Below are 27425 nucleotides of genomic sequence, written 5' to 3' on the forward strand. Positions count from 1 at the left end.
GCAAAACTCTACTTAGTACCTTCTCAAACACAACGTGCCAATGATTCAAAAAACCAACAGGCAACTTCCGAAAAAGTTCAAATTTTCAGTTTCCATTTTCGGTTCCGTGCAATTTACCCCAACCCCCCCAATTTAACGGAACTTTATTTCTAACACTCGTTTCCATGTTTCCCCCATATCCCACGCGAATACTTATGGAAAAAATTTGGAAATAGTACGGGTCCGATCAAGATTAGTAGGTCGCGGATTGGATGTTACATCGACGTAAGCGTATCGAAAATGGTATGGTAAAAACAAAAGAAGCTCGCGTCTACCCGGTAAGGCGATTTAATAGTGAACTGTAAAACGCCATGTTGTCGGATATTCACCAAGTCCCCCACGCGGTTTTGTATGTGTTCGAGCTCTGTCTGTTTCGTTCAACGATCGGAACTCTTTCTCCTTGTCACCGACTGGCTAAAGTTAGATTGTTACATATTTATACAGAGTGTGCCGTTTAATTCTAAACCTACACCTACTTCTCTAACTCAAATGTTCAATGTGACATGCACTTCAGCGCTACATTTAGAAAAGTGCACGATAATGTCACGTTTGACACAAGGGTTGGGCTGACATTTGCACCTACTCTTACTATTTGACAGGTGATGCGCAAATGTCGTATTTATTCGCTTAAATTTACCTGCGCACTACTAAAACCGAATAAAATGGATATTGTTTCTGAAATGGTACTTCACATGTACGCCCTCATGCCCCGTGAATCGAACGACAGATAATGTGTCGTATATATGTTTATATGTATATAATCGACGATAGATAATGTACATTAATAATTGCGGTGTTTTACTTCAACAGGGTTACAAGACAAAATGTACTTATCTGGATTATAACTGCAAATAATGGGGCCTGGTAAAATTCCGCGATATCGATAGTCTATGGTGCTTTTATTTATAGCAAGGGAGTCCTGCTTTAAGGGGTTACGTCATGATCGCCAGTGGATTTGATATTGGTTCGAGCTTTGAGAGCCTCGAACAGGCAAAATTATCGCCTTTTGTTCGCTTGAAAAAATGTGGATATTTCTCCATGAGGAATCGCTACACTTCCTTAGGAGCACCCTACACAAACCGACGGGTCATTGCACTTATATTAACCGAATGGAACTTTCTTTACATATAATTAGTAATTTAGTTAGAAAATCTTTTTTAAGTTGTATGCACAACCGTTTAATTTCCGCATTTTACTTACCACACTTCACTGATATTTCATTAATGCTTGACTTTATTTAAAGTTCTTATTAAAGTGTTCTAATCATAAATGATAAGTGGCTTAAACAAATGTGCATTAACAATCAATTGTTTTAAAGCATTTATAAGTCAGATGGTTGTATTAGTCTTAGGCATTACTATTTCACTTACCACATATGTGCTTATTAATGCCATTGTTCGCCGTTTAGATTTAATTTTACTTAAAAATTACACTTATCACCTTTGTTTGATGTGTGATCTAAATAGATAAGCACGAACCAAATGCACATATACATCGCCCATAAAGTAAAGCTCAGTTTCCCACTTCTCATTCATATTTCTTTGCGTCGTTTAACGTTACTTTTTTAAACAGAAACACAATAGCTACCAAGAACGACAACTTTGGCAAGAAAGCTATTATGTTACTAAATGTTTAAATGGTCTCGAAAATGACACCTAGTTAGGGTTTCCTGCTGCTTTAGCAAAAAAATAAATTGAGTATTGCCGCATGTACTTTAGAGGCGATAAGACGAGGTTGTTCTTTATCGTGTAGTCCGGCGCTCTAATTTTTCTGTAAATTATTTTAAATAAAATATTAATCAATACATCGAGGTAAAAGAGTTTCTACTTGGATTGTGCTGCCAGAAGAACTATTCGCAGTTCAAACTTTAAAACATTGTAGATAAAAGTAAAAAATTAATACATCGAGTAATTTTGCGCGTCTGTTCCAAAAAGATCTGATACAAATAAAGGGTGTCCCAAAATTAATCGGAAATTTGAATTAAATAGAAAACATAGTGTTTATTATTTGGGGTGTTATTTTTTTATTAAATCAGAATGTACACACGACAGAGTTATTTATAGAGTAATACATCGGCCATATGGCCCTCACTGCTTTGTTGGCATGTAGGTTCACAGTTTTTGCCATATGATCTCTCTCGATTTACATTTTTTTTCCAGGAAAATTTCCAGAACCATGCTACATAAATGTGCCTATATTTTGTTGATATGACGGTTATTGTTTCCCTGTGATGCATGTGTGGTCATGATCTTGTTGACATAAATATTTGATTACAATTAGACCCTATAAAAACAAACCGGATGGTGTTGAACCATACGATTTAGGAGGCCTATTCGGATCACCAATACGAGGGAGAACACAACTAGGCATTGCTTTTTCACGCAGTAATTGAACGGAACCCGGAAATGTCTTGTTAAATCCACATACTTCCACAGAAATCAATTTCGGCAAAAATAACAGTATCCGTTTAATCAGCTTCGTTTTCGAAAAAAAAAAATTAAAGTGCAATGATGGATGCCTCAAGTCCAAAATCACCACCGACCAGTTTCAGGTTCTGAATGCATTTGTCTTTCCACAATCACAGGGTGAGTTATGTAAATTCAATTTTGGCCACTAACAACGCCATTAAAGTAAAAAATCGCTTTATCAATTGATTCATGATTTTGATCGAAAAATCAGCACCCACCTGTTCATGCTCAATAATTCATTCTACGAACTCTCTAATGACCATTAGGCGAAAGTACTTGTGATATTTCAAGTTTGTGTATACGAAGAAAGATCGTTTGCAAAGAATTTCTTGAATTTTCTGTTTCTTGTCCAGGAGCAGCATTGACGTTCTCGGATTTTCATTTGAAGGGATTGTTCTGGGATGACTAGTGCGTTTTCAATTTATCCAGTCTTCCTGAATTTTTCAATTAATCTCTTCACAGTTACCAAAGTTGAGACACTATTCAGATTAGGGCTCGGAATCAAACTCGAATAATTCAACTATTCGAATATTCGAATATTCGAAAAGCGAATAATTATGTGTAGTCATAATATTCGAATACTCGAATATTCGAATAACCGAATATTCGAATATCCGAATATTCGAATACTCGAATAATCGAATACTCGAATAATTATATACCAACGAATACACCAACATTATCAAACTCACAAGGTGCAAATATCTTTATATGCACTTTGTATACTTTTATAAAATAAATTATTCATATTCTACAAGCATTTAAACAAATACCCATATATTTACAAGCAAATGAAAATAATCATATTTGTAATAATTATAATGTAAAATCACGTCTCTGTGTTCTGGTGATACGCGTCATCAACTTTAGCGCGTGTTACAATTAATGTGCCGACAAAGGCACTTTTTTATCCGTTGCGGCTAGTTGCCAAAAATGATATGAGATAACGATTTTTTTTCTTGGAAAACGGTGAACGGAAAACGAACACTAGAATATCTAACGAATACGAATAGAAATACTCGAATATTCGAATACTCGAATACTCGAATATTCGTTAGATATTAGAGTATTCGAGTAATTTTACTATTCGAATAAACCACTAAACGAATATTCGAATATCAGATTTTTAAAAATTCCGAGCCCTAATTCAGATCATATTTTTTATGGAATTTTCAAACTGTCTCCGATATACTTTAATTATTATTATGGTATTGTTCAATAATGAAAACATGTAAGAAATACACCATTATGCACCTTCATAAAGGCAAAAATTAATTACCGAAAGCTTTTTAGCTAAAAAAACCTACGTTTTCTTACTACTGCCCAGACCGAATTCCCAAAACAAAACAATTTTTTCAGTCGTTCTGGTATCGGTACAGAAATTATCTTTATTTGTTGGTTATCCGCATATTAGATTATATCCGCAAGTTCAGATTTGTGCGTTCAGTAAAAATAGTGCGCTCTAAATGTCATCAAAATTTCTTCAAACCTTCAAACATTCATTCAAATCACATGAAATCCTGAATTTTGTGCGCTTTTTAAATGTTGATTTAGAGATTAGACGCTGCTTTTTTCGAAGTTTCTGAAGGCTCACTTGAGCTGCAAAATTCGTTTTGGCATCGATGGATAGATAATTGATAAACTCAATTCGTCATAATAAGAAGAGTGAGACAATTTAAACAGTTTTGACCCAGAATGCAAATTTTGAATATCAGACCTTTAGGTGCAAGATTAGGCCACAATTTCATGTTTTCCGTCCCGCTTTTGCTAATGTCTCGGAAACAAAACGCTCGTTTTTACATCATTCCAGGGAGAATTAAATTATCCTTTTAGAAAATGAACCATCGGTAAGAAAATGTTGGCAGTTTTCTCAAAAAAGTCTTGATTTCAAGAAGTTTACCTATCTTCCCAATTTTTAGATCATACTGATCCACGTTGCATTATTGGTGGCTTGTATCACTCTTGCGCTTAAGAATATGTAGCAATGGATGATAAAGAAATCAGGAGAGGATTGCGAAAATATTTGACTATCCAACTGCCGCGTTGACTCGAATTTCGGACTCGAAGTATTCTACAGATACAGTCTAAATTGTAATTTAAAAAAATAAAATAATGTTTTCCAAAACAAAATTTTTAGCTATTGATTCTTAATTTATATTTAATACTTTCGTCTGAACTCTAAAGTAAAACGGTCATAATTGAATCACTACCCCTGTGCAAAAAATGTGTTTCAAATGCAATTCAAAACAATTTTGTCTATATGTATCACCAAGTATAAATAACATATTGAAATTCATGGTAAAAGAGATTTGATACATCTTTCGCAACTTCTCGCAATCTACGCAAATACTTCAATGGGTTTATAGTAAGTGCGATAATTAAATCGGTGTGACTAACTCCTGATTGGATTACGGGAGTTTTTCTCACATGCCAGATTATTTTTCACCTTCCCACGATTTCTGCTAATAATTCCACTTCAGCGTCACGGATTTTTAACCCGTTGTTAATTTCCTATATTATTATTTACAATCAACGGATTGCCACATCTAGAACTTGGCCGCAAATTAACAATGTCTACAAGAACATAGTTCTGATAATTGAAAGATTGATTAATGAGGATGATTAATCATTAATAGAGATCAAACCAGCCTGAAAATAACTTTCACTTACTGATGATTAGTTATTAAACCACCAAATTATAAAGTTTCCAAAGCCACTAACTCGTTGGCTAATCACTGACCTAGGAGCACGATTATGTTGTAATAAAATACACAAAGGTCTCTCGGGTTTCTTGATCGTTGGGGACCTCTTCCTTGTTTCGTTATTGTTTACTCATGCTTTATTGTTGTTTGTCTTCCTGGCACATGAATCGTATTTATGATGTGATTTGCATTAGTGCATTTTTTCGATGAATGAATCTCATTGCATGCCCACATATGGACATGTGGGGTGTTCTGTAGGCTTCCAGATTAATGCTTCTTGATTCGTTCACGGTCAAAATCGTTTTTACAGGAAATGTGTCGAAATGGCAATTTATAGCCTTGCACTTGTTGTTTTTTGACAATGGTTTAATACACCTTATTTTGCCATGTAGGGGCATTTGCAAGAAAGATTAATTTGTGTAGATATTAAACTAGTGAAAACCTTCCTGCATTGCATTTGATGCATGTATAGTAAAATAATGTAAGTTAATCAAGAGATATGATTTACCATGATGATACCACTGTGGTGCAGAGACTTTTGTACAAATGATAAAAAGATAACACAATATTTTCTAGAAACGCGTACCTGATCAAAATGCGGTTTTTTAATAGAACAGCGTGTATTTATATGAATTTGCTTTTTTCCATTTATATACATTAGTAAATTTTGTAAATTATATTTTACTCCTCAATTCTACGAACAAGCGTTGCGCGACACTTCGAACAAATGTATGTTTATACAGGGTGTTCCGTAAATATGTTAAAATATTTCAACAGCGTGTTCTCCTAGTCATTTTAGAGCGGGGTCTTCTTGAGAATTTTTCTAATTTGAGGTCTCATTGTTGAGATATTTGATCTCCAAAATGGCGAAAAATATTAGTTTTTGTTGTTTTTTTTTAACTGTTAAACATATAATCTTAAATTTTGGTATAGGTACATTATAATCTAAATGAGTGCCATTCTATGGTAGTGTTGTGTAGTTGAGTTTACTTTTATACAGTGTAGAAATGTGGAACAGTTACTTTTGTTTTGTTCAGAACTTTTTTGTGTGCACCTAAACTTTTATCGACATAATTTTTTTAATTACTACAAGTTGTTTATCAACTTTTTTATCTCTTATTGTTTTTTCCTAAGACCACTAGTTTGCCCGCAAAAAAATGAAAGCGTTTCGGCTTGATCAAAACTTTCCAAGCCATTGGATTGGGAGAGGTTAAGAAGCTCCTATAAACTCGCCTCCTAAATCTCCTGATCTAAACGCGCTTGATTTTTACTTCTGGGGCCATTTAAAAAATACGGTATATTCAACAGAAGTAAGTACGATCGAAGAACTTCAGGAAAACATATTTAATATTTCTAACGAAATAAGAACTTCAGTGCAAACTTTACGGTCTGTAAATTTAAATTTCACTAAAATACTGCGATTATGCCAAAAATGTCAGTGACCAATTTTAAGAGCTGCTAAGTTAACATTAGAATGGTTATTTAAATTTAATTTTGTTTGTTTATATGGTTGCGCACATTGTTACCACGTTATTATTTAAGTGAAATTTATTCAAACTTAATATCTGTAATGTGAACCAAAATACACAATTTAGAAAAATTATTTAGGTTGTTAGTAATCAACTAATAATGCGTACCAAAATTATTATATGAAAACGTTATAAGATTTTAAAAAATTAACTTAATTACTTACACATTTTGAGAACGGCAAAGAGAACGATTTTATTTTTTTCCGGACAAACTAGGGATCTTAGGAAAAAACAATAAGAGATAACAAAGTTGATAAACAACTTGTAGTAATTAAAAAAATTATGTTGATAAAAGTTTAGGTGCACACAAAAAAGTTTTGAACAAAACAAAAGTAAGGGTTCCACATTTCTACCCTGTATGAAAGCAAATTGAACCACGAAACACTATCATAAAATGGCACTCAATTAGCTTATAATGAATACCAAAATTGAAGTTTCTATGTTAAACCGTTTTAAAGGAAAACAACAAAAACTAATATTTTCCGCCATTTTGGAAATCAAATATCTCAACAACAAAACTTCAAATTAAAAAAATTATCAGGAAGACCCCCCTCTAAAGTGACTAGGAGAACACGCTGTTAAATTATTTTAAAATATTTACGGAACACCATGTATATTTTTTATAAAGTTGAATCTGTATTAAAAAATTATAGTACCGACTCGAATAATTTGAGCGAAACTCAATAGTGTTTATTTATCTCATTCGCTAAATATTTACAACCTTATTGAGGATTATTAACGGTAAGTGCGGGATCAAAAGTTCTTAGAAGACACTAAAGATATTGGAAGTTTGATCGCTTATGTGAACCTGGTCTGATTTATTGATTTTTTAACAACTGTCGCGTAATATTTTGGAAGTAAACTACAGAAGGGCATAATTTTTTAATAGCAGGAGAAATCGGATTTCACGGGGTGCAATACAATGTTCATTTTGCACGCAAAAAGTGTTGTTATATAACACATGATCAGTTTAAGTCGTCGTCCTTTAAGTAGACAACCATTGAGATATGTTGTGCACAAGTAACTAAAATCGCGTAATAGAAATGCATTTATAGACATACCTCCATGTCACCACCTACCATACTCAAACTGCAACAGGTGTTTCTCCATTGAAATAAAATATTTTAAACAAAATTAAAGAATATCGCTGTAATATACTTCTAAAATTAAACGTTATTGGGATATAATTACATCATTTTGGTGTTTTGCTTAAACAATTGGCTTGATCTAGGCATATTAAGTTAGAGAATGAGTTGAACTATCCTGTCAAGATAAAGTACAGGGTGTTGTATTTAAAATGTCCATGAAACATAAAATCCAATGTTCTCTTACATGTGTATTATTTTACAAACATCTCTAATGCGTTAACTTAATGTTCATGTTATGTTAGTTCTGTTAAGGCAACCTAATGAGTCAATTTGTCAATTAACAAAAAGGCTACAAAATAAACATAGACTTATGCTGCCCAATTGTTTAAATATAATTTTTAAACCCCGCCACGGTTTAAGCAATCCTAGTCCATCGTCATTTGGAGACAATGAGGTCATTTGGGTAAAACTACTGAGCAGAAACACTTGAAAACAGATAAATGCATAAACGTGGCACTTTCACGGTGTTTATTTCATAAATCTTAGAAGGTTTTACTCCAATTTAAATGAGATTGTCCAAAGGCATTAATAATCTGAGACATTGTCTTGCAAACACTTTTGGTTCACAAAAAGACACAAACAAATTTTGTAATTTAAAAGTTTCGATTGGTATTCTTCAAATGTTACTTCAAACAGATTTCCAGTGGCGGTCAGTAACAGGAATAAAATTGGTAGGAAGAAAATTAAATAAATTTAAAAACATTAGAATGTATTCTAATGACTCGATTAGAAAAATGTATGTGTTTTTTAATCGATCCAAAATGGAAATGTCGTTTGCGTGCGAACCTGGCTTTGCTAGTGAAAAATCTTCTGTAAGAWAACTTTTTAATACCTCATCCATTGTCAAAAAKTATTTTTGWCGATACAAATTGSTGGTTTAAAAGMTCGCAAWTTCAGAWGATAGGATTGATAAAACSTTYKKTTTTTTAGTTTTWAAAAATCTTTTGCATTTGCGCTTTTAGAAATTCTGAAARWAGCTTTGTCTAAATGKGTTATATATTTCTTCTTCATTTTRTTGTAATCACTATTAATTTTCAACAATTCTAGTACCCCGGATTTTTCCACAAGCATGTTTGTAAGACGCAAATGATCTTTTATCGCGTAATAATATTAATAATATTAATAATACATAATCTGCTACGGAGGTTTGCATATGCTTCGTTTCTTCCGAAAAATCAATGTTCCTGTTTCATTAGTTCCAACCTGTTTCAATAGTTTGCTCTCAAAATTGCCTGTTAAAATATTTCGACTATATTTATTATAGTCTGTACATATAATTTATCTTTTCAATTTTGGGTTTCTTTCAAATTTGATTATTTGATCAAGTTGAGTTAATGTTAATTGGCCGTTAATGGTTTAATATAAGTAGGTATACTTCATCCTGCATCAAAAGGTACCTACATTTTTAAGATTTTAATAAAAGAAAAATCGAGAATAATTTTGTTTTGGGCAAAACTTTCACATAATTTCTATAATATTCGAATCGAAATGCAAGCCTGCCTGTACCACTGACCACAAGAAATTCTCACTTTCATCATTTCCTTTGGGATTATTTAGAGATGATCTAATAACTCAACAACAAAATGCGCTTTGTATTCTCTGAAAGAAGCACTTAACAACATGAGTTATTGTCCTGTACCTAAATAACATGCAATAAAATAATACTGCCTGGGCGCAAATAAAAACTAAATTATTGATTATACGCCGTAGCATTTAAAATTGTCATTAAGTGGTCGAGTGATTGGTATATCGGCCATTATAGTAACCTCGCTAGGCCCTTGTATGGGCAAGGGCCTTCTTTTTGGAGGTGAAAATTTTTGCCAGTTATTGATTAATCAGGTCTCAAATTTCAATCGGGATTTGAATTTTTGCGTCGCATTTCCTATTCGGGAAAGTTTAAGGTCGCGATATCAATACAGTGAACACTTTGAATGCTAAATCGTAAATGTGAAGATTTAAGATCGGCTAGTTGTGGCTGGTTGTAGCGGCATGCAAAAACCGTTGGAATTTATGCAAAATTCGATTGAAACAGACGCATTGCGGCATTTTCTAATCAGGCTTCCAAATTAGCAAAATCTATTGGGTAATAGCCCATTGTTAAAACCTCAAGCATGTGGCTAACCGATATATTGGCGCTCGCTTTTGAATTAAAAATTCAATGTATAAAAAGGTGATTGTTTGGTCATTGATATATTTAGAAGTCGGCAAACGACCGGTCATCGCTAAATATTGCAAATTTCTTGAATAAATATTACGACACTATCGACACCTTAATATTGGTTTTTGTTTTTGCGTAGTATTCAATATAAAAAAATTAAACATTTGCTTATTGTCCGATTACTTCATTTCTTTCTTAATTCAATAATTGGCTTTAAAGCAGTCCGATACATAAGATGCTTTGCAGAATAAATAACGGCGCGAAAAAATTTAGATCCACATAAAGTCCTCGTAAAATTATAAAAAGTGCTACCGCATTTGAAATAAACCGGAATACGTAGTTTCATGCAAAAATTTACTAATTTCCACGCTTTTAAAAATGTCAAACAACCCACACCTTATATGCGATTATTATAAAGTTTTTGATATAATTTATGGAAAATCTTAGTGTTTTTGTTTCAACAATAGGTAGTTTGGCATCGTAGCACTAATTATGGGACGCCCTATATAGGTATAGAAATATTATTGTTCAACCACAAAAATGCCGTTATAAGCATTTATTGAATAGCACATGATGTAAAAATGATGATACTTTTATAAGTTAACGCATTTAGACCAGCTCTACTATACTTCCTCTCTTAAATCTAGAAAAAGTAATTTATTCAACAAATTAGCAAATAGGTATCACACCATTCTTCACTAAAACATTCAATTAACACCTAGACGTTATTAATTTAGGAAAGAATAATTTTGCTTTGACTGTGTCATTATGCATCAAAATTAATTGCCCGAATGCTATTAAAACATTTCTATTTAAAACCTTTCCTATAAAAAAACATGCAACTATTCTTCTCATATTTCTTTGTGCAAAACTATCCAATGACTTCACGTTTATTATATTACTTCCCAGAAAATCCTGTTTATTTCTTTGTTGTTATTTTTACTCGAAATGTCTAGATTAATTAGGCTCGATGCGATGCCCGCAGGTGTGTCTGTTAAACTATTTTATTGTTACATTATACGTTGTTGACTTTTCAATTAGTGAAAACATAAATAATAGCAAGCGTGCTCGCGTCAAAACACTAATGGTAGAAATAACGCAATGCGAATTCTTTTATCTTGTTTATGCATTATAGCTAATCGGTTTTTAATTGTGCCTAATTTTTTTTGTCTAATACTAACTTTCACCATTGTATTGTAAGGTCAACAGTTATGGCCTGAGAAACAGTCAGTTATATAAAAATATGTTCAACAGATAACAAGTTATGTAGTCGAATACACGTGAAAATTAATATTTTCAAGATGAGAGGACGTTTAATGATCATCCCTGAATTTTCTACAGTAATTAGATGAGTTACTATGTTGAATCAATGTAAAATTTAGGTACTCATAAAAGAGTGAGAACCTTAATGATAGGATGGAAGAAGGCACTGAACGGTAGAGACTCAAGGATTGACCTCAAAATCCGAATCATTAGGCATTATCTACTCTCAATCGTCTACTATGAAATGGAAAATTGATTAACGAATAAAGCAGATAGTAAAGACTTCGAAAGCTTCGATATGTGAAAGTACAGACGCATGTGGAGGATACTTTTGTAAGGACAGTCACAAATATGACAACTTCAATAAGCATCATAAAAGAGATGGAAGTGATATTAATCAAGAAAACGATAAAAATGCAGTACTTGGGATACTTTGTGAGAGGAAAGCAATATCAGCTACTCAGGCTCATAATTAAAAAATATGAAGAAAGCCCTTCTAGCCTTATAAACCGAAAAGTTGGTCCAATAGCAACAAGCAATTGTCTCTTCCTGTTCTCTTTTTCTCTATTAGCTCTAAACCTTCGTCTGAGCTTTTGCTACTATTCTGACTTCAGCTTTTGTACTAAATTGTTAACGTCTTGCTAGTGGTACGTACACACCTGTTGCGCTTCTGAGTTTAAATTTATAATAATAACTTCCTATTCAATCCATGACGGTGGTTCCCTTGATAGCTCTTAATGATTTAATTTCTGTCGATCTTATTATCAGCATTTTTGTCTGTGTGTCATCATGTCTTATACATGAGTTCTGTGTTAGGTTTTACACATGTTTCATAAATTCCGATTTTTTTCTCCATACTTGTCATTTGGTGACCATTTATGGCACTTTTTTTTATTGAAGTACTGACGTTAAGTTAAAAAATTTAATGTCTTGATTATTGCCAACCTTTGCAGCAAAGATGGCATTTGAAGATGTGAAACGTTACCAACAACAATTAAAGCCAATAACGCATACAACTCAGAAATCATCCTCCAGATAGCAAGGAAGAGATTTGCCAAGAGACTAGTTAAACGGCAAGTCAAAGCTGTACTTGCGACTTGTACAAACTTCACAGTCACTCGATAAAAAGCAAACAAAGTAGAAAGGTATATCAATGAGGAATGATTGACATTGTAAGCATTATAAAGAAACCCTGCTAAATTACTAACACCACAAGTCCACTAAAAGAAGCCTTGGATTAACAGATGATAGACTACAATTAATAAGTAAATAAAGGAGGACATTTAAAATTAGTGAAACAACATGAGTGAATGAAATAAGATAAGATGAACAATAAAGACAAAGTAAAGCAAAGGAAAAGAAAGCATCTTGCTTAAATTCGGCGAATATAAAACTTTATGCCTAATTACTCACACCGTAAATATATTGCTAAACATGATGAAATCAAAGCACTTAATGCATTGAATCGAAGATATGAATAACGACATATTTCTACATCGGTTATCTGGAATATGACAAAGCTTTTGACAAGGTGCGAGCTGAAAAATTGGTCGAAATACTGAATACATTTATAGCAAATAATAAGTTTACTGGAACTGAAGAACACAAATAAAAGTCACCAAAAATGTTGTTCTCAAATCGAAATCAAAAGAGGTGCGAAACAGAAAAGGGTTCTTTGGCCCTGATCTTCAATATGTACAATGAGGAAATTTTTCATCTTGTCTCGGAAAATACAGGAAAGTATAGATCATGTAAAATCTGCGGAGGATACCGCGGTTCTCGGTAGAAGAATTACAATTATTGATGAACATATTGATTTTTCTGTATACAGAATATCTATTGAAATTGAATATGAAAAGGACCATCTGCATGATAATGCATATTTTTAGAAACTTGAAAATAATTTCAAAAATCAACACCACAAAACTTTTCTGGGTAGTTGTCGGTGCTCCATCCTGTATGATACAGTTATAATAGGCTTGCATATATTTTTAAAATGCGTAGTTTTGCTAATCGCTTTAAATTTCATCATCCAATTTGCTACTCATTAAATTATTAGCGCTAAATGATAACTTTAACAAAAATAATTGAAAATGTGTAATCAACTAGCTCGCTTAGTTAATATATTGAAAGAAAATAATGATTATTACTTGTATTTCTGCAACTTTCATTAAAAATATATACATTTATTTAGCATTAATCAACTTTTTTTTTGAGTGTCTCAATCATAAGGTTTAACATTCGTCCTTAAGGCGTTGTTCCATTTATTCAGCGCTTGCTGATAAGCCGTATAAATCTGTGACAAAAGAATAAATCTTTCATCACACTCATCAACCGCAATTGCATGATTCACTCTATATATGTATATGAGTCAAATGATATTTCGGCAATACACTCCATTGTTTTACTTAAATTTGCAAAATGTAAGCCAAGGCTGTCGAATGCACGTTTTTAAATAAGTTCCAGGCAATTATATATTTTTTAGACTAATTGGATTCTAAAAATATTGCTGACCGTCATCTGTATGTTCACGTTATTGCAAATGGTTGAAGTGGATTTTCGAACAAAAAGCGATGTTAGTTCTGATTATCTTCTTGCTCAACACCAAGCCTCTAAGATATAATGCCAAGTGAAAAAAAAAACAGCAATGATGACATTCTTTGAAGGATCTCATTTCAAATGAGATCATGCACATTAAGTATAATAGTTTGAAAATGTAATGATTTTATTTTGATGATGATGACACCAATGATGACGGTGATTTTCAACTGAACGTTTATTCACTATATTCCCTATTGTAGATCTCAATTATAAATTATAATTGTTGATAGTTTATGTTGAGCCTGCAACAGTGATCACGATGTTTCACAACCAATGAGCGCAATATAAATTCAAAAATTTTATAATTTTTGATATGTATTAAATCAGTTAAAAGTTAAAAAGAATGGTTTAATTTCCAGAAATTATCTAAATAAAAGCACTATTTTTTATTATAAGATGTTCCCAATTATTATCAGGGCACTGTGGTGGAAATTTGTATTACACTGATGTTTTGTAAGACAGGTTGTTAACACATAGTTCAAATAGCTTATTTGCAAAAAAACATATTCAAGATGCTCAGCATAGTGTCGCATACAAAGATAAATTCGAAGAACCAAATGAAAATAAATTCATTATTCACAACGTTGAAGAATGAATATTTACATTCGGATGAATAGTCAGCACTTCCAATAGTTTCTCCGAAATTAATAGTCATTATAAAAATCAAATTAGTAGTCAAATAAAAATCTTGAATCATTATTAATTTCCCTAATAATGATGTATCAATATTATGCAAAAAAATGGCACAGGCAATGGTCCACAGTCTAATGATTCTTAAATGTTAAATTTGTCGTAAAATTCTAATTAAAAACATTCCGCGGTTTAAAGATTTCTTCGCCAACCAAAAAAACCACCCCAAATCCATAAGATCGCAATCGATTTATGTTTAACACGATCGCAAACTTTTTTTTATTGCAAAAAACTAAATCAAATTTTGAAAAAATGCAAGATAGTGGTATTCAATATCTTGTGTTGTTCACAAAGAAACACTAGTATTCTTACCAGAATTTCGAAGCATTTTATTTTATTGTAAATGCTGAGCAGAGATCAATTAGAAAAAATAGATGAATATAAATATGAAACAAATAGCTATAAATAGATTAAACATTACAGTTATCGATGTTGAGGAGAAGAGAAACGAAAAAGATGGTCCCAATTGTAATAAGCAGAAGCAACACTTTAACTCGTACCACTGTCGAAGAAACGAAATTCGTAAAACTAATTAAATCTGATTATCGTTGTTCTGATTTTAAAAATTCTTCCGCAACGATTGTTATGGATAACAGCATAAAAATATAAAAAATAGATAGTTATTAGATAAAAAAATAAAACCAGATTTTTAGTTCAAAAGATATTTATTTGGAGCTTGGAAATCAATTGAGCAACGAAATTACTACCGGGACCTTTGTTTAGATATGAATGCCGAAATTTTGACAAATACACACGAAGTCTAGCAAAATAAGTGGAAATTGTTATTGGATTTAGTTTGGAAAATGAGAATTTTAAAATATTTTTTGCTAGTTACTAAGGTAGATTGAAGATTGATACCTTTCTGTTCCGGACCAAAGATAATAATTTTATAAAAATATACTTTCGAAAGTTCTATTATGATGCGATACAAGCTGAAATATTTCTGTATATATATATATATTTCAATATTAACTTTTCATTTTCCATAAGTTTTTCACTTGTTACTGATTTACTCTAACACTGCCATTAACGTTCCAATGCCAATTTCAAATAATGCAAAACATATTTCTCAAACGTTATTTAACTTCACTAAATCCAAATTAATAATAACTCTACTACTAATATTTCAGTTGAATTCTAAATCAATTATAACTCCTATAATTTCACTTCAAAAATTGAAAATCTTTTCACACATTTGATATATTTACTAAGCGCAGACTGGGCTGCCACTAAATTATACCATTATAATTTTTGTTTTTCCAAAAAGCAATTTAACATGTAAACTAATAATGTCTTAACGCCAGAACAATTTTAGTTAAACAACCGAGGCAAATATTTTTTTAAATCAAAATTGATAATTTTGTCGACAAACTTAAACTAAAAATAATCGTTTACTATGCAAATTAGACTTTTCTACAAAAAGTCAAGTCAATCGATTTTAAACAAGAGTACTGTTTGAGCCACCGCTTAATTTTAGTTTATTATTTCCTGTGCCTTTGAGTGTTAAGCGTGAACTAGTAAACGCTGGCTCGGTCCTCGCAAATTTAATTATAAAAATATATTTGAAGTTGCTGTTTTAGGAGGTCGTAACTAGTATTAGGAAGTTTTAAAATTGCATCATTAGTTTGAAAATAGTTTCATATTAACTTGTTAAGCGACTTTCCTTAGGCCTTCTCAGCCTCAGTAACGAGAGTAAAAACACACATTTTTTTATCAAACACTCAGTAAAAATATGTCAAAAAATTGTTAATAAAATTTCTCAAATATCAACTGTTCCACAAAATCAGTGAATACAAAGCGATTAATGGATTTCAAAACACTCTTATTCCTACATGTCTTTAACATTTCTATTGCATTTGCTATTCGATTTTTCACACGATTACTTTGTGGTCTTATGGCAGCACTTATTTGGATTTACACCGAATATATAATACCCACTTTCTCTTTTTATACAGGGGATTCAGAGATCGCACCATTCCTATGTAATGTAGGAGCTGTAGAGCGGTTTTTCTGCTAATTTATTAACCGCGGTCAGGGCTTTATTAGACACAATATTTTTCCCCGGCAAACGAACAAACATATTTCTTCTTCATTTTCGTCAGTCCTTTGCATAATGAATTAGTGCATTTTTACATTCATATTTCAAGGAATATTCGTATGCATTATGCTTTAATACAAACTAGTTGCATAACCAATTATGATCATGTAATAGTTCATAAACTACTACAGGTACAATACAAATATGAATAACAATGAAAACAAATCGTGTAATGCAAATTGCGATATCCTTTTCAAACTATTAAGATATCCATTACCGATACTAGGCGAAAAACTCGCATAAATCACCACACACCTGTCTAGAAAATTCATGTTTTCTGATGTTTCTGAAGTGATTTCAACTATCTTTGACAATTACATCATTCAAAAAGAAAATTATTAGATAAATTGCAGCGTGAACGTGCCGGGAATGCTGAGTGGGATGGAATTTTGTTAAACCTGACTACTTGTTGAAGTCGGCGAAAATTTACATATTAATATCACATTGAATACAACATTTTGATGTCAGTAGAACAAGTCCTTCGATAGTTTTTGTTTTAATTGACAAGCTAGTTGAGTTAGAAATATCTTTCAGCATAATAAATTATAAATGTTTTTATTCCATTTTGCCACTAACAATATCACAGTTCAACTAATTAGTTAAATACATTTTCAATTGATTAATTTAGAACAAGTACAGAGAACAAGTTATAAGTAACGCCCACAACTTTTCATTAACATCTATTGTACTAATATCTGGGCATATCCAAAAGTTATATAAAGGAAAAGATACTCTCCTTTTAAAGATAATTGTTTTTTGACTCTAAAATGTTTTGCCAGTTTTGCAATAATTTAAAAGAAAACGTGTATTTGATTCTCTCTAGTTGGTTTAAACTGAAATATGTACTTCGGTTACGAGTTTTTTAATTAACTGCCGATTAATACAAACTAATAAAACTATTCCTTAGCCAAGTTTCATCTTCTATCAAAAATATTTTTGCCATGAGTTTAACGATTTTCAAAAAAAGAATCGGATTTTAAGATGGGTCAATAAGTCAAGCAGGTTCTAAAAGTACATAAAAGCCTGAAGGAGGAGATTCTGTAATCCCTAACTGTTTTACACACTGGAAACTATGAGGCAAAGCAATAGGAACAAATTCTAAACTGCCCTAAATAATTAAAAAATCGTTCTTTTACTTTCCTGGTCTTCCTAAGAAATTTCTAAGGTGCAATCGATATTGTCAATAGGTAGGTAAATCATGAATAAAGTAACATTTAAACATTTCCTTTCCTATAAGTTTTTAAAAGTTCAAGCAATCAAAATTACGAACTTTAATATATTCTTGAGGATTGCATTTAGATATAATATATCTGTTTTGTGTTATAAAATTTACACGATATTTTAGGTTGATGATTCTCTTGATTTCTTGCAATTTGACATCTAACTTTCCACTCATTGCACATGTTCGAAATCAAATTTATTTCTGAATGTTTTATATTGACTCATTTTTCTTACACAGTTTTTATTAATCTCGCACTATTCGGTTAGCTATCGTTGCTGCAACAATATCTCTGAACGTTTTTAGGAAAGAACCACATAATTTAATAAAAAGTAAAATGAGAATTGTTCTCAACAAATTAAATTTTGAGGGCATGAACTTTAATTTAATTAATAGGTAATTTAAAACAATCAGTAAATAATTAAATGCTTGTCTTCAAAAACTATTTTTCAGAATTTCCAAGTTATGCAGTCAGTTTAATTGGGTTTTTCCAATCATTATGCCAAAGCTTGAGAAATTTGCCTTCTCAATAATGATTATCAATTAGGATTGGTTGTAGATAACTTCCTCGCGTTATTTCTACAGCGCTTTTGCTACAATCCCGAAGGACTATATCTTAAATTGCATAGTTCCAATAACTCAAAGCAACCGGACAGTTTGATGCTAAGTGTCGAGTTGCAAGTATCCTCATTAGATGTATCATCTAATTCGATATTACATTTCAATACAGTGCTCGTGTTTTTTTTTTATTAAAAAAGCCTATTGGCTATCAGGAACCTTAACAACAAAGCAACATTAACGTTAGAAAGACACCAATTATAACAAAATTGTTAATTTTTATTTTGTGAAAGATTTCACTAGAGCAGGGGTATATTTTATTAGTAGTAGATATCGAGTTCCAAATAGTTTGGATATAAATGTAACATGTCACATCAATATTGGGTCTTTAGGCCGTAAGATCCTCGACTATTTGTTCAGGATTTTACATTATTTAAAAAATGTGATTGTTTTTCGAAGTATAACTTGGCAGGATTCCAGGTAAATAAAAGTTATTAATCTAAAATTTAAACGGCTATTGATTTTGGCGTGTTTTCCAAGAAAAAAACTTGGAAAGCGCAAAATTCACAATTTCAAAAAACTGATGCAGTTTTTAAAGCAAATGATTTAAGAAAAATTAGATGAACGTCTAATGCATAAAAATTGAAGATAAAAATGTTTGTGAAATTCATATTCATGTGTGTTCAATGTGTTTTGGCTAAATTCAATTAGTAACGGCACTTAAAATGCAAACCGCATTAAAACATTTACAGTCTTTTGCGGTAGTCATTCATGTCATATTTATCGACTTTCGGTAACGCCTAAAAATAGATTCAGTTATGCGAACATAATTTGCATTCATTCTTTTTTTGATAAATTGAACTTATCTTTAAACCTTCACTTAACGATTTGTCACTAGTGCGAATATTAATTTAAAAGTTGCTGAATTTGATTTGCGATTTGCCATTAACTTGATTCATTTCACTAATGGGAAGAGTTAATGAGAAAAATGGTTAAATGAATAATATTTGAATAAAAAAATTCTTAAAATATGATGGTAGAATTGAAAACTTACAAATCCCTGACCTGGCACATACACAACGAAAATCGAAAATGCCAATACAACTTCTGTTGTAGACATTAGAAGAAAAACGGAAAGGCTAATAAGTAAAAAAACAGCATTGAAACTTATTAAACTAAAAGTTAAACTCTAGTAAAATAAAATATTGTAACAAATATTAATGAATAATTAAAAATAACGAAGGAAATTTGGCTAGTACCATACCATCAAAAGTTGCGTAAATCCAATGCCCTAACTATACATATAGGGTGAATCAAGTTTTAAACAAACGATAACTGCGGTTGACAATTTATTTTAGGAAAAATATTAATGTATTCTAAACGCAAAATGACGAGTGGAAAATTGTTAGTACATTTTTCAAATTATTTTGAACATCTGTCGTATATGTAAACTTCATAAAAAACTATTTTAACAAAATATGAGGGTGTTCACCTAATTAATTAATTAATTGATTAATTATTAATAAGTCAAGCTTTCGCGGGTTTCAGTGTCAATATATGAATGATACTTTTGCAAATTTGCAACAAGAGAATTTTCTTTGAGCTGACTAAAGTGAGAACACAATGAGGTACTTTAACCTCAAGCATTTCGAAAATTAGTCACATCTGACCAAGCCAGGTTTAAATATCTCTTATGGTCTTCACATCTAACATCTTCTGTACCGTTTACCACAAAATATCCTATATGCTATAGACGAGAATCCTGACTATGACGCAAGACAGGAGCTCTTGGTATGTTAAAAAGTTAATACCAATACGCATATAAATTTAAGTGACGGTGCATTAATTAATTCGAGTTTTCAAAAATTGTGTGGAAAAACCAACGGATAAAATTCCGGTTAAACATTGCATATTACATCAGTTTAAAAACATTGAAAGCCTATCATTGACTTCCAGTCGGCTCTTAATTCAAGCTTGTAAAGCAAGCAACAATTATTTAACATTAAATCTACAACTTACCTTGTAAAAGGGCCCGCGATGTGGCCGCTTGAAGGTGAGGTCATAAGTACCTTCTTTGTCCATTAGGAGATCTTTCGATTGAAAGTTAATTTTTCAAACCCACACTTTTCACATTGTAGATCACCTTTAAGCCTGCAATTGAAACATTTATTCATTCAACATTTTACAAAAACTGGAGTTGTTTTATTGCGCACTTTCACCCGGTAAAATATAATTTATTGACCTACAGAAATAATGAGGCTTGAACACCCTGTATTATAAAAACTACTTGCCACCTACAAGGTTCAAATAGGTAAGAGGCAAAAAACCTGTTCTTTACTATGAAAAACTAAGACGCAGGCCAAAATAATAAATGGGTGTAAGTGAAAGATAAATGTTACTAAAAAGGTTCGAGCGAATTTAAAATGGTTGGTGACATCATTGATATTATTTAACATTAACAATACCATGAAGATTAGAGTACAATGGAGGCAAAGTATAATTGCGTTTAAATATTTTCAAACATGAAGCGTTTACTTGGCAAATAGCAGAAAGTGTTTAGTACAAAATTAGGTATTTTTAATAAATACCTGAGTATGTCTTCTTAAGTTGTAGACAATTCTAAGGAAACTGGATAGGTATTCTTTGTATAGCGTTCTAATGGAGCCATAAAAAATATCAGTATTGAGAAAAAGTTGATCGAAAGTACACACCTTCAAATATCCAATTTACGGAACGACGAAATGATCATTTAAAATAAATTTAAACTCGGATGACATTATATGGTTAAATATTAATAGCTTCTTCACACATCATTAATATATTATTCAAAGATCGCTTAAGGTGGAAACATAATAAAAATAAATAGTTGCCTAACAATCCATAGTTTCATTGCACGAGTTTTATCACAGAACTCACAGAAAAATGTCTCACATAATTTATCAACTTCCCTTGATAGCATCACTTACAGCTTGATATTTAAGGAAAATAATGTTTTGTGCAATGAAAGTAATATAAAACGCTATTTATGTAGCGCTTCTTCAAACTATGACTTTAAAACATAATTCTTTAAATCAAATTATATTAATTTTGAAACTCGTTACATTACACTAATTTGTAATTATAGGAAATTTTCGATATTAAAAGTTGGTTTTTTAGAACATCAGTATTCGGTGCATTCTACTAGCATTAGAAGCATCATGTAAGAAAGTACTTTAAACCATCTTGTGCGTTGATCCGTTCAGATCATTTTTAATTTATCGGAAAAATTCTAAGAACACTCAGGTGCTTAGTGAGGAAAAATAAAAATAAGCCTGGAAAAAATCCGGATGATAAAAAAATGAGCAAAAAACAAGAAGATAAAGCGGAATCGCTTTATCTTCTTGTTGGATGAAGGCCCGAACTAAGAACAGTTTTATAAAAATGAGAAAATCTTTTCAATAAATTAATTACATACACATATGAATGTACTGTTTTTATTTATTTGACAACGGTATGTGACCTTATCATTAATAAATTTATAAGAGCAACATTCTTTTCAATTTTAAATGTCAGGGCCGATTGAATAAGAAAATATACACAATTTAAGAATTTTTTGTATAATGCTGGTAAGTAATTAATCTAGTATACATTTCAAAGAGTTCAGTACATTTATTCACTTTTGCAGAAATTAGCTATATTTATTTTATTTATTTGCATTTTAAGTCATTCATGGCTTATTCCCAATGTATCCTTTTATAAAATTAGTATTATGCGTTCAATGAATAAAATCCGATAATATAAAACAGTTTTTGTGAGCCAAACAACTTAAAGCAGGTAGACGATTATATTTGCCATTAATCCCACTTGTTTGTAGTGATATAAATGTAAATACAGAAAAACTTACCTCATTTTTAATATAAAAATTATCCCACAAGTTCTCACTGGAATTTCATATTGTTCATTGCTGTCTGTTTGAAACAGTTATACGAGAAATCGAGAGCACGATCTATCCAGGTGCGATGTAAATATATGTACATTTATATGAATTTTAATCAACAAATCGATTTTTGTTTACAAAGCCGGCACAATATTTACCGCTGTCAACATCTAAGCAAAGAGGCGAATAAAAAAACGCATCCGAATGCGACCAATTTGATTCAGCTGATGCACGTGCCTAATTATTTTTTCTTCTTCATTTCTATATACGAAAAACAACAACAAACGCTGACTCATACTTAAAAATAAAAGTTCATATAATATTAAAATGTAGTCTGCTCGTATCGCGAAAACATAATAGGTGTTATCATTTTTTGAAGCTTTACAAGCTGCCCTGTTCGACTACAGAGGCATGCGTTTAGAGCAATCTTTAGCAGCAGTTTTTTCCGGTACATTACCTCATTTTCCAGGCACATTTCCACCGAGAAAATCGAGTTTTTCAATGTTGACACGAAACTGAAAATAATGTCGAACTGGTCGATAAAGGGGAATTTGCATTTTCCGTTGAATGTGTGGCGACATCCAAGAAATATCCGTGGAAATGCAAAGGAAAATGCTGTTTAGAATGTTGATTTCCTTGAATAAAAAGGCGAATGAAGCAAACATATTTAGCAACACAAAGGATTGTTTGGAGAATGAGAGTTAATGTTTTGTGTTTCAAAATTGTCTAATAAACAAGTAGATTTGCTCAGACTGTTCCTCTTTCTATAACTATAGATACTTAGTATCTTTAGTATAGTATTAGTATAAATGTTTTTTTATGTTCAAAGCCATTATCAGATTTAAACTTAAGTAAATTGGGTACTAACCAAGGGTAGGGCAATAACCCTGCATATGAATCACCGTTATCAGCATATGGGGGTCAGTCAAAGTAGTAAACAAATATTATTCATAAACAAAATAGAAAAATGTAAAAAACCCCATTTTAAAACTCAACATTTTTGTAGATTGATACATTGTAGAGTAATGTGTTTGTTTAGGAGAAATTTTGTCCAGTAAAAAGTAAATAAAAACATGTTTTTCATTGACTTATAATGACCGCTAAATAAATCACTCAATACATTTTTATTTAAATAAAGTAACGGAAAACAAAAAATGGAAACAACAAACCGTAATTAAATTAAAACGGCTTACGACTTGCTTCGAAAATATTTGAAGAAGAGGAGAGAGTTTGAATCTAAAATTTAGATCATCGTGTTTATTCTCAAACGTGGTGGACCATAAATTGGAAAAAACAAGACCTCGAACAAACGTTTATATGAAATATAAACTTCATGTCTTTTACAATGCTTCCCAATACTCAAGGCCTAGTTTTCAGTGTGTTGATTTAACTGGTTTCAAAATTTGCAAACTTACTAATCGACAAAAAATAAAGAATTCTTGTATGTGTGCATTGAGAATAACGATTTAATCTTGCATTTTTGAGAAAATCCAGAGTCTGGATTCGCAACATCCATATTTCTGGCGCCTTCTAGTCGACCCCGTCGTTTCTCTTCTTTAATGACTGGAATATTGCGCATTGAGGGGTGAAACCCTGTACTTGAATTGGATTTACATATTTTCTTTCCTAAACTTATCGATATTAGTTGGAATTATTAAAACATTCCAGCAAACAGAGCAATTGACAAATTTAATGTTACTTGCGAACTACTCAATTTGAATAATTCTGCAGTAATAAAGTCTTTAATTAAAGCGGCTTTCAATATCAGAGAACAGGTGTTCTTCACCCAGTTCGCAGGACAAAATTTCGGAAAGTAATGATTTTTGGCTGATGCGTATATGTAAGCAGAAACTTCTTATGTGGTGTTTATCTCGCGAAAACTGGTCCATCCAAACGATAGTGAACAAACCACCGAACGAACGCAAAACAACGAATCCTTCAAATAATGTTTTTATTTGAATTATTATTTATTTGTAAGCAGAATTTCGAAAAAGGGTGCAAGTAGTAGATAGTGGTAAAAAAGTGAAGTGAAAAAAAAATGTCGGAAATCAAATTTTATAACAGAAAACTAACAATAGGCTGGTTTCTGGTGATGGTGGCGAATTTCGTAAGTATTTCAAGTGTGTGCTTGCATTTCTAAGAAAGTCTAATTAGTAAAAATTTGGGCAAATACCCCAAAAAAATATATTTATTATTATTATTATATACTTAGCTTATCAGTTTGCCTTTTGCAGTTGTTTGGCGTTTCCGGTATAATAATTTGCAGTTTGAAACTGCGAAATCTCGAAAATGAAGATTTTCAAATGGGCTTCTTCAAATTATCCATGGGATTTGCTGTTTGCAATTTGATCCTGAGTGTTCTTCTTTTAGTATCCGTACTCAAGGTAAATTTAATTTAAAAACGTTTCTATAATATTTTAATAATTATAAAAAGTATACAAAGTTTTCTAGAATTATGTCCGTTTTTCTATTGCATATTCTTTCAGAGAGATCAGAAATATGCGTTTTTATATGCTCTGCTAATATTTTTGAGCCTCTTTGCTGCCACCATTCACATTGAGAGCAACACCCACAAAGATCTGACTTTTTTGATAATTTTCATCGTTTTTGGTAAGTAATACATCAAAAGACATTCCTGAATTAACTTTTGAAAATACCGCAAAATATGAATTATATATACATATAAATTTTCCAAAATGAACGTTTGATGAATGAACAAAAGTTTGAATATGAAAACTCTCCACAAACTTCATTTAAAAATCAAATCGACAATTTGTGCGTTTAGTTCAGAGTGTTTTGCTTAATTATAAAACATAATCAAATTAACTTAAATGAGAAGATTTTCAGGCCATAATTTTCTGCGGGTTTGTGATATATTGATTGAATTTTGATCGTGTAACATACAGAGTGTATGTTACACATAAAAGATAGAATTATAACATGAAAATGTTCAATTAAGTGTGACAACACAAAACAACTAACAACAAGATACATAAAATTAATCATAATAATCATATCATATAATAATTAATCATACAAAGATACTAACATTAATAATTGTAAACAATGTGAAATGTCTTACCAGTCTTTTACGTCTTCAGATGGCAGATATCCACTGTTCTCTGGTGTTCTACTCGTTTACTATTCTACTGTTTACTTCACCTCGTCTTCTTGGAAGCCACCATTCCAGCTTTAACTTGGCCTCTCTAGCTTTCCTTTTTTTACATGATTTCATTCTTGTTTCCAATACACATCTATTTTGTTTCACTAATGTTCGACTTTACCAGTCGCACTTAATCAACCGCAATATTTTTTTCCATTAAGCAAAGGCACATTTGAGACACATTTTAAATAATGTCGGGGAAAGTAATAAATACAAGAGCATTGCTTAAGTCCTTTTGAGATCGGTATACCGCTTGATCATTCCTACACATTTGCGTTTAATTTCTCTAAAATCTTTCCATATAGCTTTAAATAAATTTCAAGTTTGCAAACTTCGAGAACGCAATTTCAGAAAATTTACAAACTCTGTGTTTGTTCCCGTCTAATGAGCATATTTTCTAAAAAGTAATCCAAACGCATATTTAAAGTAAATGATGCCAAATTTTAATCGTCCATCGTCCATCCTTACATACGCTTTCCATTAGTGAATTATACATGTTATAGAGCCTAATTAATGTTATTTCAATTTATTTCCAGCTGCTTTGTGCTTTCTGTGGTTCTGCGTATACGGCTCCTATCACATATGGCTCAAAGACAAGATGACTGAAACTGAAGCTACAATAGTCTGACTTACCCTCAATCAAACGAAGCTATTTTTACAGCACTTAAGGCCGCTTAAGGACCCGCTAATAGTTTGTTTAACAAATCGTATATATAAGAAGTCGCAAAAATTGTGTCTATTAATGGAACATAAACTGTCGAATAAAATACCTCGAAATTACTGGGTATTTTTGCACTTAGCTATATTGCTTTACCAAACACTAGTCACATTGCAGATAATGAAAAATGCGTTTACAATAACAGAAAATGATTTTCACAGTAAATACAGATTTCAGTTATGATTCATAAGAAAATAAAGCTGGTGTGCATTAAACGGTAACACGAATTGAGTTAATGTGTCGAAATTAAACATCAGCTCAAATCTGAGCGGACTTTTGTAATTTAACTGTATTAATATAAAAAACATATAAAACAATGAAGCTAAAATTGACATTTCCCTATAAATAAAACCACACTTTTACGAGTAATTAAATAAACAAACGGTCGATCAGCAACAAAAAGTGCCTCTGGATCCACAAAGTGTAAGGCAGACCGAAAAGAGAAGGTTGCTAAAACAAAATGATCTCTCATTTAATAAAAACAGTTTAAAAATATGTTTGTGTGTGCAAGTTTTTACTAAAGTGCCGGTTAGAGTTTAATTACATAAATATTAGGACAAATATCAATATTATTTGAAAGCAAACAATTAAGCAGTGAACCCGATTGAGTACACGGAACATTTACAAAACACGTAAGCTGTAGAAGGCTCCAAGAAAACATTGCTTCTTTTGATAATGGGAATAACACATATTTTGCATAAATTCCTTTTAGCAAGTTTGATACACAATTAAATAAAACACATCAGTTTAATGTAATTTAATAAACACAAACATTGCACATATTCACATAGTGTGAATTGTGTAAAAGTATACAAAAACTAATTTTTTACAACTCTGCCTCCAAATGCGACTAATCCATTAACATGGATGTAGTAGAAAAATGGGTGATCAGCGTAAAATTCCTTCCGCTCTAGTGGATATAGAGAGTAGCCACTCAATCTTACTGAAAATTATAACAAAAGTATATTGAACTGCATTAGTTTCCGTTGTGTACCAATCAAATGCACATTCTTCATAGCCATTCGAACACTATATCTACCTCCATAATGTATTCAGTACATAAATGTTTCTATTATTAACGTTCTTTTAATGCTTCCAGAGTACTGGCTTGTAGTAGCTCCTAACCAGCTTTTTACAAGGATTATGATATAAGTT

The 27425-nt window shown here is 31.6% G+C and overlaps 2 protein-coding genes across 5 annotated transcripts in view; one reads left to right on the top strand and one right to left on the bottom strand.

Annotated features, from left to right (window-relative positions):
- The window catches only part of LOC109542828, a 101660-nt gene extending 78799 nt beyond the window's left edge, over nt 1-22861 (bottom strand). The window contains exons 1-2 of one of the 4 annotated variants that reach the window (XM_048668525.1): nt 22847-22861; nt 20493-20624 (exon numbers count right to left, since the gene is read on the bottom strand). In XM_048668525.1, coding sequence (XP_048524482.1) covers nt 20493-20536 — 44 coding nt within the window. In that variant the 5' untranslated portion in view covers nt 20537-20624; nt 22847-22861. Of the gene's footprint in view, nt 1-19; nt 344-20492; nt 20625-22356; nt 22546-22846 lie in introns of those variants that run through there. The other 3 variants (XM_048668524.1, XM_048668518.1, XM_048668519.1) reach the window with 3 other exon arrangements.
- A 919-nt stretch (nt 22862-23780) lies between these two features.
- On the top strand, nt 23781-26332 carry LOC125505179. The gene is made up of 4 exons (XM_048668458.1): nt 23781-24496; nt 24624-24773; nt 24876-24999; nt 26089-26332. Exons 1-4 carry the CDS (start codon nt 24428-24430, stop codon nt 26178-26180), a joined length of 435 nt encoding a protein of 144 aa, XP_048524415.1. The 5' UTR covers nt 23781-24427; the 3' UTR covers nt 26181-26332.
- Nucleotides 26333-27425: the final 1093 nt, after the last annotated feature.

Source organism: Dendroctonus ponderosae, unplaced genomic scaffold, assembly GCF_020466585.1.
Source record: "Dendroctonus ponderosae isolate FM_Combo_2020 unplaced genomic scaffold, Dpon_F_20191213v2 Dpon_F_20191213_7, whole genome shotgun sequence".
Taxonomy (NCBI): domain Eukaryota; kingdom Metazoa; phylum Arthropoda; class Insecta; order Coleoptera; family Curculionidae; genus Dendroctonus; species Dendroctonus ponderosae.

Coding starts and splice junctions, on each gene's coding strand:
- LOC125505179 (XM_048668458.1), top strand. CDS start 24,428: ATGTCGGAAATCAAATTTTATAACAGAAAACTAACAATAGGCTGGTTT. Junction 24,497..24,623: donor TGGTGATGGTGGCGAATTTC/GTAAGTATTTCA, acceptor TGCCTTTTGCAG/TTGTTTGGCGTTTCCGGTAT. Junction 25,000..26,088: donor GATAATTTTCATCGTTTTTG/GTAAGTAATACA, acceptor ATTTATTTCCAG/CTGCTTTGTGCTTTCTGTGG.